The sequence below is a fragment of the Capricornis sumatraensis genome, chromosome 19 (assembly GCF_032405125.1).
Source record: "Capricornis sumatraensis isolate serow.1 chromosome 19, serow.2, whole genome shotgun sequence".
Classification (NCBI taxonomy): Eukaryota; Metazoa; Chordata; class Mammalia; order Artiodactyla; family Bovidae; genus Capricornis; species Capricornis sumatraensis.
In genome coordinates, this window is record NC_091087.1 from 11,255,828 (window position 1) to 11,271,161 (window position 15,334).

At 53.0% G+C, this 15,334-nt stretch overlaps 1 protein-coding gene across 2 annotated transcripts in view; it reads right to left on the minus strand.

Annotated features, from left to right (window-relative positions):
• ALDH1A3 (aldehyde dehydrogenase 1 family member A3) overlaps positions 1–13,350 on the minus strand; it is a 41,322-nt gene extending 27,972 nt beyond the window's left edge. Inside the window, exons 1-5 of one of the 2 annotated variants that reach the window (XM_068991065.1) lie at positions 13,252–13,350; positions 7,959–8,063; positions 5,321–5,461; positions 600–729; positions 232–293 (exon numbers count right to left, since the gene is read on the minus strand). In XM_068991065.1, the coding sequence (XP_068847166.1) occupies positions 232–293; positions 600–729; positions 5,321–5,461; positions 7,959–8,063; positions 13,252–13,350 (537 nt within the window). The remainder of the gene's footprint in view (positions 1–231; positions 294–599; positions 730–5,320; positions 5,462–7,958; positions 8,064–13,251) is intronic. The other variant, XM_068991066.1, reaches the window with a different exon arrangement.
• Positions 13,351–15,334: the final 1,984 nt, after the last annotated feature.

A 15,334-nucleotide genomic window follows, 5' to 3' on the forward strand; every position in this document is an offset into this window, starting at 1 on the left:
CCCCTCTGGTTGGAATCCATGTGTCTTCTGCTGCATTCCTGGAATTGGCCCCTTGAGAACAGGGATGGGGTCGGGTCCAACTCGGCCCCCAAGCATCAAGGTCCATGCCACACAGCAATGCTCCGCTAGTGCCACTGCAGTCAAAGCAAAACCCACTAGAGACGGGTTCCCAAGACTGCAGTGCAGTGGGGTGGGATCTACAGATCTCGCAAGAAAAGCTGCCCTACTTACAGGAGTGATGGCCCCACATACACCGATGGGCTCGTGCCTGGTGAAACACACAACATTGTCATCTGGAAGAGAGATGAAGAATCTCTCAATCTCACGTGGATTGAGCTTAAGAATCCCAAGTAGTTAAAAAGACAAGAAACAAACCCAGAGGCCCATCAAAGTGTCAACTCTAAGTTCTATCTGTTTCATAAAGAAGTGATTTTTAACCCCATTTCAAAAGCAAAATTCCCTAGAAGAAGAATCGGCACAGTGCCGTTTCTTTTGCCAGGGGGCGTGGGAAGGATGCTCTGGAGAGAAACCAGGGGCTGCTCTGAAGAGGCTGCCTGGAGGAGAAAGAAGACTCGGCCGGGAGTTCTGAGCTGGCTCACCTGTGGGGATGGTCCTGCCCTGTATTTTGTCTGCCCACCCAGCAAAGTATCGAAGGGTTTTGATACAGCCTTCCAGGTCGATGAAAAAGGCGTGAAGGAACGGCTTCCCTGTGTCCATCGTTTCCAGGGTCTGCAATCATAAGACGACATGTTTTTAAGATACGGTTTTCCGTTTGACCCTCAGATCGGTAAAGAGAGCAGGGAGAGAGAGCAGGGTCCTGGAGCGCTGCCCTCAGGACCTCAGAGCCACGCGAGTCTCGGAAAGCAAGAGAGCACGTTCAAAAGATCTGTCCCAGGCTGTCAAGGACTGCTTTTCTTTCAGAACACCTCAACCTGGGGGATCGGCCAGAGCATGGCCACGGGTCCCGTGAAGGACTGCAGCGGCTGTTCTGGCGCCTCTCTGGAAGGGAATAAATGCGCCCTGGCACGGCCTTCTGTCCTCCTTCCGGAGCGCAGTTGGCGACGCGAGTCCGCGCGCTCCAGCAAGCTCGCAGAAGGTGTGCCGGCTTCAGGTTGGCTGGGAAGGGGGCTCGGTCCTCTAACAAAGGAGAAGGGGCCCCGGGTTCTCTCTTCTCGGCCTCGCGGACCAGCACAGCTGTGGGAAGCATGCCGGACCCCGAAGAGTAGACAAGCAGCACAGAGGCGCGACTCCGCGCTCCTCGCCCAGGACGGGGCCGCCAGCCTGACGCGGGCTGGGAAACGAGCAGGCTCGCCCTGGGTGGTGAGGGGTGACTACTCCCCAGGCGAGCACGCAGCCCCTCAATGGTACGGATTCTTTTCTGTTTCCAACCAGGCTCAAGAGAACCCCTGTGTCCCTCAGACAAGCGGTCCCAGGTGAGCCCAAGGCTGCAGCCGCCCATCGTCATTCGTGGCTGCAGGAAGCGGCCACCCTGACACAGAGCTCAGGGCAGGATTCTGGTCGCAAAGTCGCTGGGGCGAGATGCCGGTTTATAGAGGAAGAGAGGCCCCTCCGTGCGCAGGCGCAGACGCCTGGCCTCCGACGGACGGCTCCGCTCCCGCTTCAAGGTGCAGACTCCAAGGCTAACGGAGCCCAGGACTCATTTATGTTACCAGGAGGGCAGGGACACGGCCGACACTGAGTCCGGGCCTTCTGACTTCCATCAGGTCAGCGATCCTCTTCAGGCCGCTGCCCTGGACTTTTGCACCAGGGCATGTAGGATGGCTAGGTGAAAGGCTGGAGCCACTTTATCTTTGCTTCAGGAATGAACCAAGCATTCTCTGAACAGGAGGCAACGCTTTCTTAGCTGAGTGGCCGTGGCAAGTCCCTGAATGTCATGCTGCCTCAGTTCCCTCATCTGTAAAACAACACTAATAATGGTATCTACCTTACAGGAGTCCTGTGTGGGTTAAAGGAGTCCCATTCATAAGGCACTAACAGCAGTGTCCACCCATGGTACCAGTCACATCCACTGTTCAAATGATGGTAATAAGAGCTGTGACGATTGTCGTCCTTTTCCCTTTTGGGGCCAAACAGGTGGTCAGCAATCCTCATCTGGGACAGTGAGGAGACAGGAGTGTGTGTTGCTAGAGATGACAGGGCTGGTCTGGGTCTGGGGTGTGTCTCAGCCCTGGTGGAAGCAGCTCATGGATCCAGTCAGGGCAATGTAACAGCCAGTACGCTGTACCTTTGGCTCCTACTGATTTACATTCCAAGTTGGAACTTTTCTTTTCCCAGGGGGAACTCAACAATTGTAAATAATGCCAAAATTCTCCAGGGCCCAGCTGCTCCACACAGCATCTGGTCATCTATCAGCAGAACCTGGAGCTTGTTCTTGGCGCTTTTCTGGGATGGGAAAAAAGGGAAGGGCTGGGCAGAGCTTTGTGGGGACATGCGGGGCCTGAGCCACTGCCCAGCTCCAGTCCTGGCTCACCCTCCGGCTGGGTAAACTAGGACAGATGACCTAACCTCTCTGGGCCACAGCATTCTTATCTTTGAAACAGGATGATAAATACTACAGATCAAGTGCCTGCAACAAGCCTGGGACAGAGTGAGCATTCAACAAGCATTGACTATTTTTATTATTAATTTAGTCATGTTTGCTTACTCTCGTGATAACAGGAGTTTGCCAGGTTGGTGTTATGGAATCTTTCCAAGCAAAACTGGGTCACGATAGCTTTAGAAAGGAATTCTTTAAAAAATAAAAATCAAAAACAATTTTCAGGTGATTACGCAGACATGAAGCAGAGATGAAGAGTTAGCTACTCGCCGGGACTTTCAAACAATTATTGTGGCTGGACCATGACAGAACCACAGCTGCTTTTAAGTTTCTTTTTAACATTTTAGGAGAAAAATATACCTTTTGAGAAATCAACACATGCTAACCCTTAAATACTAAAGAATGAAGGGAAAGTGTGGTGGGGACATGCCCACGATGCCCTAGTGCTGAAGCTGAAATGAAGGGCTCAGAAGTGGGGCTCTGCTTGAGACGAGAGCAAACAGCGACAGCTCCTGTTTGGAGGCTCCCGAGATGAGCATGCAAACACCAGGGCCTGGGTCCGGGTACCGTGGTGAGGGAAAGAGCGCCAGGGCCGCTGGATCTGCCCATGGTCTCCAAACACTGAACACAAAGTATTCAGGCCCAGCTCCGTCAGAGCCACCAAGCTGGCAAGGGAACATGACGTAAGAGGCATTTTGTGCAGGAGAAGGCAGGAAAACCCTCTCAAGGGCGTGCTTTCCCTTGATGCAGTCTGGGTTCTAAAAACTGTATTTGCCGGTCACTCGCTTGTCCCTTCCATGGTGTGGTGAAGAGCTGGACCTTACTTCTTGTGGGCAGTGAGTCTTGATGGCAGAGGCACCCTGCTCCATGTACTCATAGCAGCCTTCCAGGACAGCCAAGAGGGCTGAAGGTGAAGGGGGGGGGGGTGCCTTGCAGCCACTGCGCCCCAAGATGATACTGACGCTTAAGGACAGGGAGGGGAGGGTACCGGGCACATCCTCTCCCGCCTGCTCTGAGTCCTCACGGACATTGCAGACGGATGAGCTCATGCTGCGGGAAAACAGAAATGTTTTTGAAGAAGCCAGTTTGGCAGCTTGAGAGTTGAGACTGGCTTTTGCTGCAGGAAGAACCAGAGGCTCTGTGGAGAGAGACACTGACCCTGGAGGATCTCTCTCCCCCACTGCAGGCCGGCCAGCTGGGGAGGAGGAAGGAAGCTGCAGGTCTCTCCGTGTTTGTGGACGCACCCGCAGGGCAACACACCCCCGAGCACCCGAAACAGAGTTTCTCCAGCCTCCACCCATGACACACACGCAAGGCCAAGAGAATCTCAGTGTCCTCGCTGGTGCTGACCTCCATGCGGGTGTCCACCTGACCACTCATTCCCAACATCAAATCAAGAAAGGAAAGAACTGTTTTTCCAAATCAGAGGCCAAAAGGGAGGTTTCCTTTCTGACCAACTGGGCCTCCAGTTCTGGGACAAGTGTTACACGGGAGTCTGAGCTATGAGAGCTGCGTGTGCAGGCCGCAAAGGAAAAGGCCCCAGGGCCCCAGGATCTCCTCTGATCAATCACCCACCGCAAGACCAAAGGAAGGTCTGAGGATCCCAGTAAATTCTGCACTTGCTACTCCTAAATGTCTTCACAGCCCATCTCATGAGAGCAGCCCAGCCTCACACAATGGGATGAATAAAGATCCACATTTTGCAGCTGAGGAATTACGGTGCTAGAAATCACCAGGAGAGCACACAGCTGAGCTTAGAACCTGGTCCTCGGATGGCATTATTAATAACTTCACCTGTTTAGTGCTTACTGGATGACGGGGACTGCAAAAGATTTTAAGTGGATCATTGTCACAACACTCAGGTATCAATAATAGTGACATTCTCCGTGAAGAAACATACACTCAGGGAGGCTGAGCAAGTTGTCCAAAGTCACGCAGCTAATAAAGCGACAGAGCTGAGAGTTCGAACCTAGGTCTTTCACACTCTGAAGTTTCCTGTAGCTAAGTTATCCCTCACCATCACTCCACACACTCACCACGGCCCATTTCAAGGGTGAAACGGTGATTTTAAAGCTATATATGGACACTTTTTCTGTGTCAAGGGGTGGCATTTATTTTAATAAGTATTAGAAAAACCACACCGGCACATTACACCTGTAATTTCATAGACACTGTCCCTGAGGATGAGGTTAAATTTCAGTTTGGAAAGGAGTTGATGTAAGAAAACAAGTTAAGCTCGTAACTGTGCAGGTAGGACCAAGGTGCGGCCCAGCCCGGCTGTCTGTGAGCATCTCGAGTCTTGCAGCCACTAGTGGAGCCGAACTTCCTCAGGCAGAGAAGACAGCGGCAGGGGCAAAAGTCTGACCTCAGAACGGATCGCCTGAGTCCAGGGGTGCGACGCCGGCCAGGGGCTGGAGAGTCGTGCCTCAGAGGGCAGCGCAGCCTCACCACCTCCCAACCGGCACCTCCCGCGCCGGGAAGGGGCGGGCCCGGGGACCAGCGGGCCACGCCCCCCTCCCCGCGGGCGGGTCCCCGGTGCTCACCGCCGGGACGGCGCGGTCCCTCCCCACCGGGAAGGGGCGGCCCGAGGGCCAGCGGGCCACGCCCCCCTCCCTGCGCGGTCCGGGTACTCACTGCCAGGACCGCGCGGTCCCTCCTCCTCCCGACCCCGCACTCCAGTCCTCTCTCCTGCGCTGGGAAGGGGCGGCCCCGGGGGCCAGCGGGCCACGACCCCTCCCCGCGTGCGCGGTCCCTGGTACTCACCGCCAGGACGGCGCGGTCCCGCTCCACCAGGTCCGCCAGCTGCTGCAGCAGCCGGCCGCGGCTCGGGGCGTCCAGCCGGCGCCACGGAGAGCCCCTCTGGAAGGCGGCTTGTGCGGCCTCCACCGCCTTGTCCACGTCAGGCTGCAAGGCCGAACAACCGAGAGAGCGTGTCACCTTTCGCGGAGGGCTCGGCTGTCCAGAAACTGCAGAGTCCGGCCTCCATCCCGGCACAGAGGACGGAGGTGGGCGGGCAGCTCAGAGCAGTCGCCGGGTTTCTAATCATTTCAGTGGTCAGAGACTTTTAAGGGATTTTGTTTTTGCTTTAAGTCTTTCAAGTTTTCTACAAGGGCCAAGGATTAACTTTCCTTCTGATTGTACAAAGTATTTAAAAGAGTCATAAGACCAGTGACTGTAATCATTTTTCTTGCTGACCTATGTAGGAAGAGAGCATCGACGTGCTACCTAAGTTTGGACACAAACACACTCCCACAGCTCACCAATGAGGTGGGAAATGTCTGTCTTGGCACTTTACTCCAGCTGAGAACCACATGCGGTCCAAGAACGGGGGCAAGAATCCTCCTCTGGATCTCAGAACTGACCGCACTGGAAAAGCCCACGTCAGGGACTTCTCCCTTCAGCCTCACTTCACCTACCCTGGGGCTTCCCTGGTGGCTCTGCCTGACATGCAGGAGATGCGATTTCAATCCCTGGGTCAGAAAGATCCCCTGGAAAAGGAAATAGTAACCCACTCTAGTATTCTTGCCTGGAAATCCCATAGACTAAGGAGCAGCTAAACAACACTATCAGCTATCCCCTGGGAGCTGTGATCATTTTATAGAAAAAGAACTGGATCTTCTGGGCACTGACAGAAAAATTACAATCAAATCTTCTTTACTAGGAAAGAATGAGAGCTATTTAGAGTAATGTCACCCATTCCTTCAAAATTTTTTATTTTTTTAATATTGCTTGGCCGCACCATGTGGCCTGCAAATCTTAGTTCCCTGACTAGAGATCGAACCTGCATTCCCTGAAGTGGAAGCTCAGAGTCCTAACCACTGGACTGCCAGGGAATTCCCTGACATCCATTCTTATGCTCAAGAAAATGAGGTCTGAGGCTTTGGTTGGTAATGATCAGGGGCTCACTCCCCAGATCCCTCTGAGTCTCTCTTTCTTAGGGAGATGCAGTGGACACCCAGCACCAGTCAAGAGGGACACTCCACCAAGCTTCTGTGTATCCAAAATGAACTTGGAGGGGAGTAGAAACTTTGGCAAGGGAGATATTAGGGCTTTGAATTCCTTGTCCCAGGCTCTGGAGTGGAGGCCAGGAATTCTCCAGCTGCAGGGATGGGGAAGCCTCTGTCTTCTGGTGCTTGGAACAGTCACTGAGACCATGGGATGAGCCAGAGCCCGTGGCGGGGATCTCACTGCTCCCTGACACCTGTGTACTACACCTGGGAGACCTGCTTAGCATCGTGTCCCACCCCTACACCCTAACGTCTTCACATAAGCTCCTCGGTGCTAGTATTATAGACACAGAGCTTTTCATGGGGTGCTGCACACGGGAGGGGCTGAACAGGTAAAAACACGGTGCTTGGCACACCGTCACAAAAATCTTGCTACTAGAATCAAATTCAAGCCTATTTTACACATGTCGTTCACACTACCTACATATTTATGAACATCAGATAAGTACTCCAGTGGTTGAGAAGACGGCTCCGTTCCTCTTCCCTCCTTACAAAAGTTGTACTTTCAACCTTTTCCCTAATGACACATATTCAAAAGATATTTTATGGTTTGAAATGTATCAAGGACATATCCAGGAGTCTCTTAGCTTTATATGTAATAATGCAATTAATATATTACATATATATAATATAAGTCAGTTCAGTTGCTCAGTCGTGTCCAACTCTTTGCGACCCCATGAATCGCAGCACGCCAGGCCTCCCTGTCCATCACCATCACCTGGAGTTCACTCAAACTCACGTCCATCGAGTCGGTGATGCCATCCAGCCATCTCATCCTCTGTCGTTCCCTTCTCCTCCTGCCCCCAATCCCTCCCAGCATCAGAATCTTTTCCAATGAGTCAGCTCTTTGCATGAGGTGGCCAAAGTACTGGAGTCAGCTTATACAATATACCCTACACTATCAAATAGGGTTATAGGCTATAGCTTTACACAATCATTTAAGTTTCTGGTAGAAAAAAAAAAATCTGGCAATTGCATAACATTATTACTTCTGCATGACTTAGCAAGTCTTTGGTCTCCTTCAAGTCTTTTTTTTTAAAAAGTGTCTCCTGCCAGAATGTTGCATTTGGTGAAATACACCAGCCAGCCGGAAATGCTTTCAGGAAAGATTCTTTAATGCTGCCAGGTTCAAATCATTGATAAAAACCTTTCCTTTAGCCACATGATAAGGACGGCTGAAGTCATCCTCACAGATGGAAAAACATCTATCAAAGGAGAAGGACTCTACAGCACAGGGTCCGTAATTGATCCCATTCTGGGCCATGTGTCTACGAAGCAGCTTGCTTAGGTTCGACCTCAGTGTGGGCCAGCTCTGACTTACAGCTAAGCTGAAGCACTTCCTTATCCTCTAGTGATCTGTAATTGAATTACTGGGCCAGGGGGAGGGCACCCACCTTATCTCCTTCTTCTACTTCACATATTTTCTCTAGAGTTGAAGGGTTATACGTGGCAAACTTTTTTCCACTCTTGGATTCGTTCCATTCATTGTTGATGAATATCTAACCAGGAAAGGAAATTGTAATGCATTAGGCTTAAATCAAAATCATATAATTCCGACATGCTGAGGACCTTAGGTCACGTCTTTTCTTTCCCTCCTGCCAACCTGCCTGCCCGCCGTTTTACAGGTGGGACCTGGAAGGGGGAGACAGTCACATGCCCATCTGGGAGTACACTCAGAATTATCAACAGAATCCAAGTCTTCTGACTTTTAATACATTTCCAGAGAACTACAAATTGTCAAAATAAAACTGAAGTAATTTAGAATTTTTTCTAAAATGTTTTTAGACAATAAGATGGAGTCACAGAAGAATAAAAGAGTTAGTTACAAAAAAGACATGAGTTAAATTTTACACACTCCTCAAGTTCAGGGGACCCCCCCCCCCAACACACACACAGTGCCAAGCAATCTGCCTGCCCCTGAAGAGTATGTCAGCAGTGAGCGTCCCCTTCTCCCTCCTTCCTGCTGCAACCCCCAGCTGGATCCGCCAAGGAACTGGATTTATAAAAGGATCTCACTCTAACCCTTTAGCCCTCAATAATGCACATCAATGCTATCTCCCCATTCTCTTTAAAATGTCTATTTTCATGTTGGGCTTTAATAAAAGCCAGTGTTGGAATAGCAAGATAAATATCTGGGTTAGGAAATGTTCGGATTATATTAACATATGTTGCAAATAACTGCTTATATCCAGAACTAAAGAATCAACTCACAAAAATCACTTAGTTCTGAGGCTCAGTTATCTAGAACACAGCCAAGAATAGAGACATTAAAAAAAAAAGACATTATGAACAAACTAAAAAGAATTTCATGGTCTATGCACTGAAATATGTGTTCTATTTACTCTTAGCTTACCCTAAGTTCTTAAAATATATTAAAAGAGAGGATTTGGGGAAAAGAACTAGGAACTGAGGTGACAGATACCACACAAATCATTTTCTCACAGAACGGAGGTCCTGGCCCCCCAGTGAGAGGACAGACTCTCCCGCTGTACCCGCTAGGGACCACCTCATGGTCAGAGCCCATCGTGGCACCAGAGAGACCCCAGTAGTGAACATGGCTAAAATGCTTTTGAAGCATCTCCACAGAGTAAAATGTCATCAACAATTTCTAAATACAGAACCAGCTCATCAGATTCCATCTCCATGTCTATGTACATGCTAGGTTGCTCAGTCGTGTCCGACTCTTTGTGACTCCGTGGACTGTAGCCCTCCAGGCTCCTCTGTCCATGGGATTCCCCAGGCAAGAATACTGGAGTGGGTTGCCATGCCCTCCTCCAAGGGATCTTCCCTGACTCAGGGATTGAACCTGAGACTCTTATGTCTCCTGTATTGGCAGGTGGATTCTTTACCACTGAGCCACCAGGGAAGCCTCCGTATCCATATTCATATGTTTATACACATACATTTATATGCATGTCTTTATATCCATTTATTCTATGTATCTATATGCTTATCTTTGATTCATTTAAAGGGAGAACTGCATCACTACAGGGCTAATTTCCATCACTGTGACTACAGGGCTAATTTCCACAACTGTGAATTTTGTTCATTTGGAATACCTGGTTCCCTGGTGAGGATGGGTGAGAGGGTGGCCGATTTATCCAGCATGTGACCTGTCTATGTTCTCTGTCCTCAGCTGTCCTGTAAAAACTCCGAAGCTCAAGGGAAAGGAAGCCTTCTCTGGGAAGCCACTGGGGTGCTGTTTTGATAACTCTCCCTGGAAAGCAGGGAAATTTGAGAGTGGTGGGGACAAAGCACAGAGGGCCAGCCCTGGTGGGGTAGGTGAGCAATGTCCCTGCCTGCTCGTGTGGGGTCCAGGCTGACAGTGGCCTTCAACTGTAGGACGTACCCATCCCACTTCTGGAAGCTCAGTGCCTTCAGCCTGAGGCCAGGCCCCCAGGGAAGCATGTGGGAAAGGCCAGGCTACAATTACAGGCTTATTCTTCCAGCTGAAACCAAATCCGAGAGTTCACTTTTGCCATCCAGCAAGCAATCACTCGGTAACAGTGAGAAATTAATAAGTAGAGCAGAGGGGTTAAGTTAGCGCAGGGAGGAAAGTGCAGCCAGAAAGAGAGGCCCATTTGTCGGAAGATGAAATTTCGTGGGTTAGATAATAGAGACTGTCAGTGAAATCTGCTGATTCTAGGACCTTCCTGATATCAATTACAAGGGGGAGGGAAAATGAGCAGGTAGTAGAAGAGAATATAAATAAGGGGATAAAAACACGTTGCAATGATCAGATGTCTGTTATACTTCAGCTTCAAGCGTGTTCTTCCCCAAAAATAATTACTCGGTTGTTTTGTGACATTGATCCATAATCCTTTCTAACCAGCAACTTAAAAAAAAAAATGTTCAGGCTACTCAACTTTACTCATATTTTCCCATCACAATGTTTCTAATTTAGCAAAATTTTTTGCTTTATACTACATTACTAAGCAATCTTGTAAGTGGTTTCTACTGTTGATTTTACTCTGCACTAAAAGAAAACGAAAACACAAATGAGGAAGGGGTCAGAGAGTGTGGCTTATCAATTACGCTGTCTTTCTTGATTTGAACCCCAAATCAGGCAAGTGGGTCTAAAAAAAATCTGTTTTCCTTGACTTGTGAACTGGTAAGAAACAAAACTTTCAGAGGAATAAAACTATGTTACACAGAGCAGATGGGATTCACACTTTACTGGAGGAATGGAATGGCATCCTATCCAGACTGAGTTGGAAAACCACAGCCGTGGTTGCAGTCAGGTGCCCCAGGGAGGTGAGGGTAGTGGTTACACAAGAGAGTTCTGTAGTCACCGCTTACAGAAACTTCCACTGAACTTCAGCTCTACTCAAAAGCAGTGTTTTCAGAAAAGGAGATTTGAAGGAATTTTACTTTTCATAGAAAACAATCATCAAAAACCAGCGTTTTATTGAGCCAGAAAATCTTAAAAAAAAAAATTTCTGCTGGGACCTTCTGCAGTGAAAGGGGCTGCTACCCTCTGAGACCTATGTGGGCCTTCTAGGGGACCCTCCCCTCCCCTAAATCAGAGAACAGAGCCCAGTGTTAAAACATGCAAACAAACAAAGGCGCTTCTTCCTTACAGAGACTGGACTTACTCTGGGACGTGGCCCCCCAAGGCTGGGGCCCAGACCCACCATTTCCTGCATGCCCTCCATCAGCAAGAAGCATCAGGAGTCGGGTTTGAAAAACGACAGACCGTTACCGCTCACACGCCAGGAGGGCCTCGATTCTGTAGCTCTGATTCTCCATTTCTTTCCTCGCACTGGGGGCTGCCTCTGCAGGCAGAGGCTCTGCAAGCATTGCTTGCCTGCCCTCAGTCACAGCCACCCTGGAGCCCCAACCCTAGAAGTGCTAGGAGGAGGCCTCCGTGAGGTGGGCCTGGAGCGGGGACAGCGAGGCTCCAGCAAAAAGAGGATGCAGAGGCCTGCTGTTGGGCTTCCTCAGTCTTCATCACCAGAAGCTGCTAAGGATCTGGCTTTCCAGCCCCCTCCATCTCATGCCGTCCCCTGAGCCTTAGTCACAACCCAGTTCTATTCCACTAAGAAGATGGACAACAAAGACTGACTGGTCACTCTGCAAATGTGCTAAGATCCACCTCTCTAAGTAAGGGCTGTATCTACGCTCGCAAAGGGCCAGAAAGAATTGCAGACAAAGGGGCAACTTTCCATATGTGGCAACATTGCTCTGATAGCACTGTCAAAGGTTAAAAGGGATAGGAAAACAACATATATAATTTTTGGTTGCTATAAAAGAAAAACAAAATGTCACCACCACCTACAACAGGTGACAACCAACAGTGTTAGGGGCTAAAAACATTTAGCTACTATTTTCAGTGTTCCCAGAATTTGCACTCTGAAGCTGCTCCTACTTATGAAACTACATTAAAAATGGTCTCCATCGGACTGTCTCCGTTGATTACAGAGCCCTCTGGAAACAGTTAATTTTAATGTCATGTGATCAGAGGTCCAGCCGACCATACGTGCCAAGAGATCAGAATCTGAAGGCCACACATAGTGGCCTGCAACTTTCTCTGCTTGATTAAAACTATTTGAGACACATAATTGCTACTTTTGAAAGCAAATTGATGGAGGAATTTTCTAAGTGCTGTGTCAGCTGAAGTCGGGGTGGCGGGGTGGGGGGTGATAGCAATGGATAAGACGCAAACATAAAAGGAGATAAACTTGAGGAAAGCGAAGTCCACAGTGACTTTCGGCCTACGTCCCTGAAATGCCCCCAGACCCAGTCCAGTAGCTTCCAAACAGCCTCGGGGTGTCCCTGCACTGGAGAGGACGCGCTCCGCGCTGGCCGCGGGGCTGCCAGCTGTGCCCAGCTCAGGCCTCGCCATCTTCCTCTCTGCCCCAGGCAAGTGATCCCGCCACTTTGCGGTGCTCCAGCCTGCCGGCCCCGCGGCGCAGAAAGGACCGCGAGGTGCGGGACTCCACGGCACGATGGAGCCCTGCAACCCGCGGTCTCTTAGGCCCAGACCCGAGACCCTGATCTGCCAAGACCAGGGTCTCGGGGCTCCGGGGCTCCGGGACGCCTTCCCGCTAGCCCTTGCTTCGCTGGTAAGCTGGGACGAGCTGAGCTAAGCACGGGAGGTGCCCTTCTCTCCGCTTGCTCCCGCTGACGTTTCCGGACGCTTCCCAGGGCAGCCTGACCTCGCAGAGCGGCTCTCAGTGTTTTCAGGCACCCTCTGACCACCCCGAAGCCCGACCCCCTCCAGCCCCGGAGAACTCGCCTCAGAGTCTGCGGGGAGACCACCGCGCCGGTCCCCGCGGCCCACCGCTGGCCTTCAAAACGGGCCTGCAAGGGCACGTCGGGGCCGCAGCGGCCGCAGCCTGGCACCGCGCGGCCGCTGCAGAGCCTCCCTCGCCCGGGGTTCGGCGCCGCAGAGTCCGTCTGGGGGTGCTAATCTCGGGGTCCCTCTCGGGGTGCGCGGCGGACGCGGGTGGGGCACGGGCATCCGCCGGGATGTCCAGCGCTGAACGCGGCTTCGGGAGGGCCGGGCCCGGCGCCGAGGCTCGGGTCCCAGAAGCGCCCAGCGGACTCCGCCGCCCCAGGCACCCGCACGCCCCAAGCGCAGCGACGGGGCTCGCGGCCTGCGGGCCCCTCGTCCACGCCCCCGCCCGGCCAGGCAGCCCAGCGCAGAGCCAGGCTGCCGTCGGGTGGGACGCGGACCCGTCTCACCTTGGTGAACTGGACCTCCAGGTTGCGGACGGGGCGCGGCAGGGCGGGCGCCTTCCTGTCCGGCTGCCCGTTCTCCACAGCCCCGTTGGTGGTGGCCATGGCTCCTCGGCGCTCCCCGGCCCGCGGCGCCCGAGTCCTCGGCGCCTGCTCCGGCCTGGGCGGTGCGCAGCCTGCTAGCAGGGTGACAGCTCCGCGCCGCTTTATGGAGCGCCCCACGCCTCCCGCCCGAGGGGTTGTCTAATTGGCTGCAGGACGGGAGGAAGGGCGGGCGGGCGGGCGGGGAGGGGGCCGGCCCGCCTCACCCCACCCCGCCCGCCGCCCCTGCGGGAGCCCGGCCACCCCCGGCCCGGCCACCGCGCCGCGCGCTCCCCGCCTGGGAGGCCGCCCTTGGAGGAGCGCCCCTGAGCTCCGCCGGGCCCCGGAAGTCCCGGGACGGGGAGCGGGGACTCGGGCCGCTGCCCCGGCGCCCTCGCCGAGGTCGAGCGAGCCCGTCCGTGGCACCTGCCGCCCCCGGCCGGCCGCTGCTCGGCTCACTCGCTCTTCCTGGGGAGGGCGCGCCCTCCGGCCGGCCCGCTGGGGGCCTCGCTCCGCGCCCCGCGTCGGGGACCCAGCGCGGCGGCCCCGCGTCGCCGCCCACGTGCCTCGGCCTGGGGTCCGGCCGCCGCCGGGGCCTGGCTTGCGGAACCGACGCCCGCCGTGCCGCACTCGGCCGGCGCAGGAAGCTCCCGGGCCCTGGGCGTCGCACACCGAGGGGCAGAAGGTGAGGGAAGAGCCTTTGGCCCTTCCTGCCCCGCGCTGTGGCGTCCCAAGCCGCCGGCCTCTGACCTTCACAGCCGCACAGCGGGCCTCCAGCCTGAGTCCCTGGGATGCAACCGTTTCGATTTTTTAAAATGCATGCATTATATTTCAATTTAAAAAAAAAAAGAAAAACAGAAAAAGAGAGAGAGAAAGCCCATGAGATCTTTGCAGCTTTGTTTTGAGTGGAAGCGCTTGTCCGGTAGGTTGCTCAACTTGCCAGCTCTCTTCAGAGAACCCACCGGTCCAGAGGAGACTTGGTCCAGGTCCCATCTGAGACTTGGAAGCGGCTTCTCATGCATGTCTTTCCTCAAGTTTCTGGAAGGATGATGTGGGGCACGACCTGAGGGACAAAAGCGGTGGTTTCATCCCCAGAAGCCTCAGCCCCTCCGTCCATTTCCTTCTGTGAGTAATCTCCAGTGACACACAATGGAGACACTCCTTACTGTCCTGAGGCTACTTCTGTTTGTTTTGGAGCTCCCAGTGGCATCTGTGTCCCCTCTCTTCTTCCTCACTGCCGGGCTGCTGAGTGTTCAGGATTGTGGAGTAAGATTTAAACTTTCCCAAAATTGTCATCAGACCACCTGCCTTCTGGACATGAAAGGTTCCTGTGCTCTTGTGGCTTAGAATGCACACGTGAGGCAGGGCAAGGGGACAATGGGTTCCCTGAGCGGACTCACTGATGTACTGAGTCTGTCCTTGATGCTGCGCTTCCTGACACTGATGAGTCCCAGAGCAATTCTGTCTCTTTTCTTAGCTGCTCCTGCCAGACCCTTGGCTCCCTGTCCTCGTGGCCCCTACTCAATCCTCCTGGAAACCTGTGGGCAGTGTCTGAAGCCGTAGTCTCTACCTGGATGCTGAGCCCAGAATTTGGGTGCTGGGGCCCAGAAGGGCCTGCAGACCCTCCTGACGGGTAGCATCTGGCCTTGGGGACCAAGCACCTCCCCTGGGGCTCATCCTGTTGACATCCACCCATCTGATCTTGGGAGCTTAGGATGGGTGTGGGGTATTCAGCCATAGCAGGCGGCTCCCAGGTCAGGAGGACGGGCCTGGCTTGAGACTTGTTGAGACCGGCAGGCTCCCTCTGCTCCCCTGTCTTGCCACTCAGTGGAAAGGATGAAAGCAAATGCTCTTCTCCCCATTTTACAGGTGAGTAAACAGGAGCATGCAGATACTTGCCTGAGACGGCATCTGCAGTGGAGGAACCAGGGCCAGATCTGTGTGGGTGGGTCATGTAGGGTGGCAGGGAGGGATTTCTCTTACCTTCCTTCCACACCCTTCTTTCACC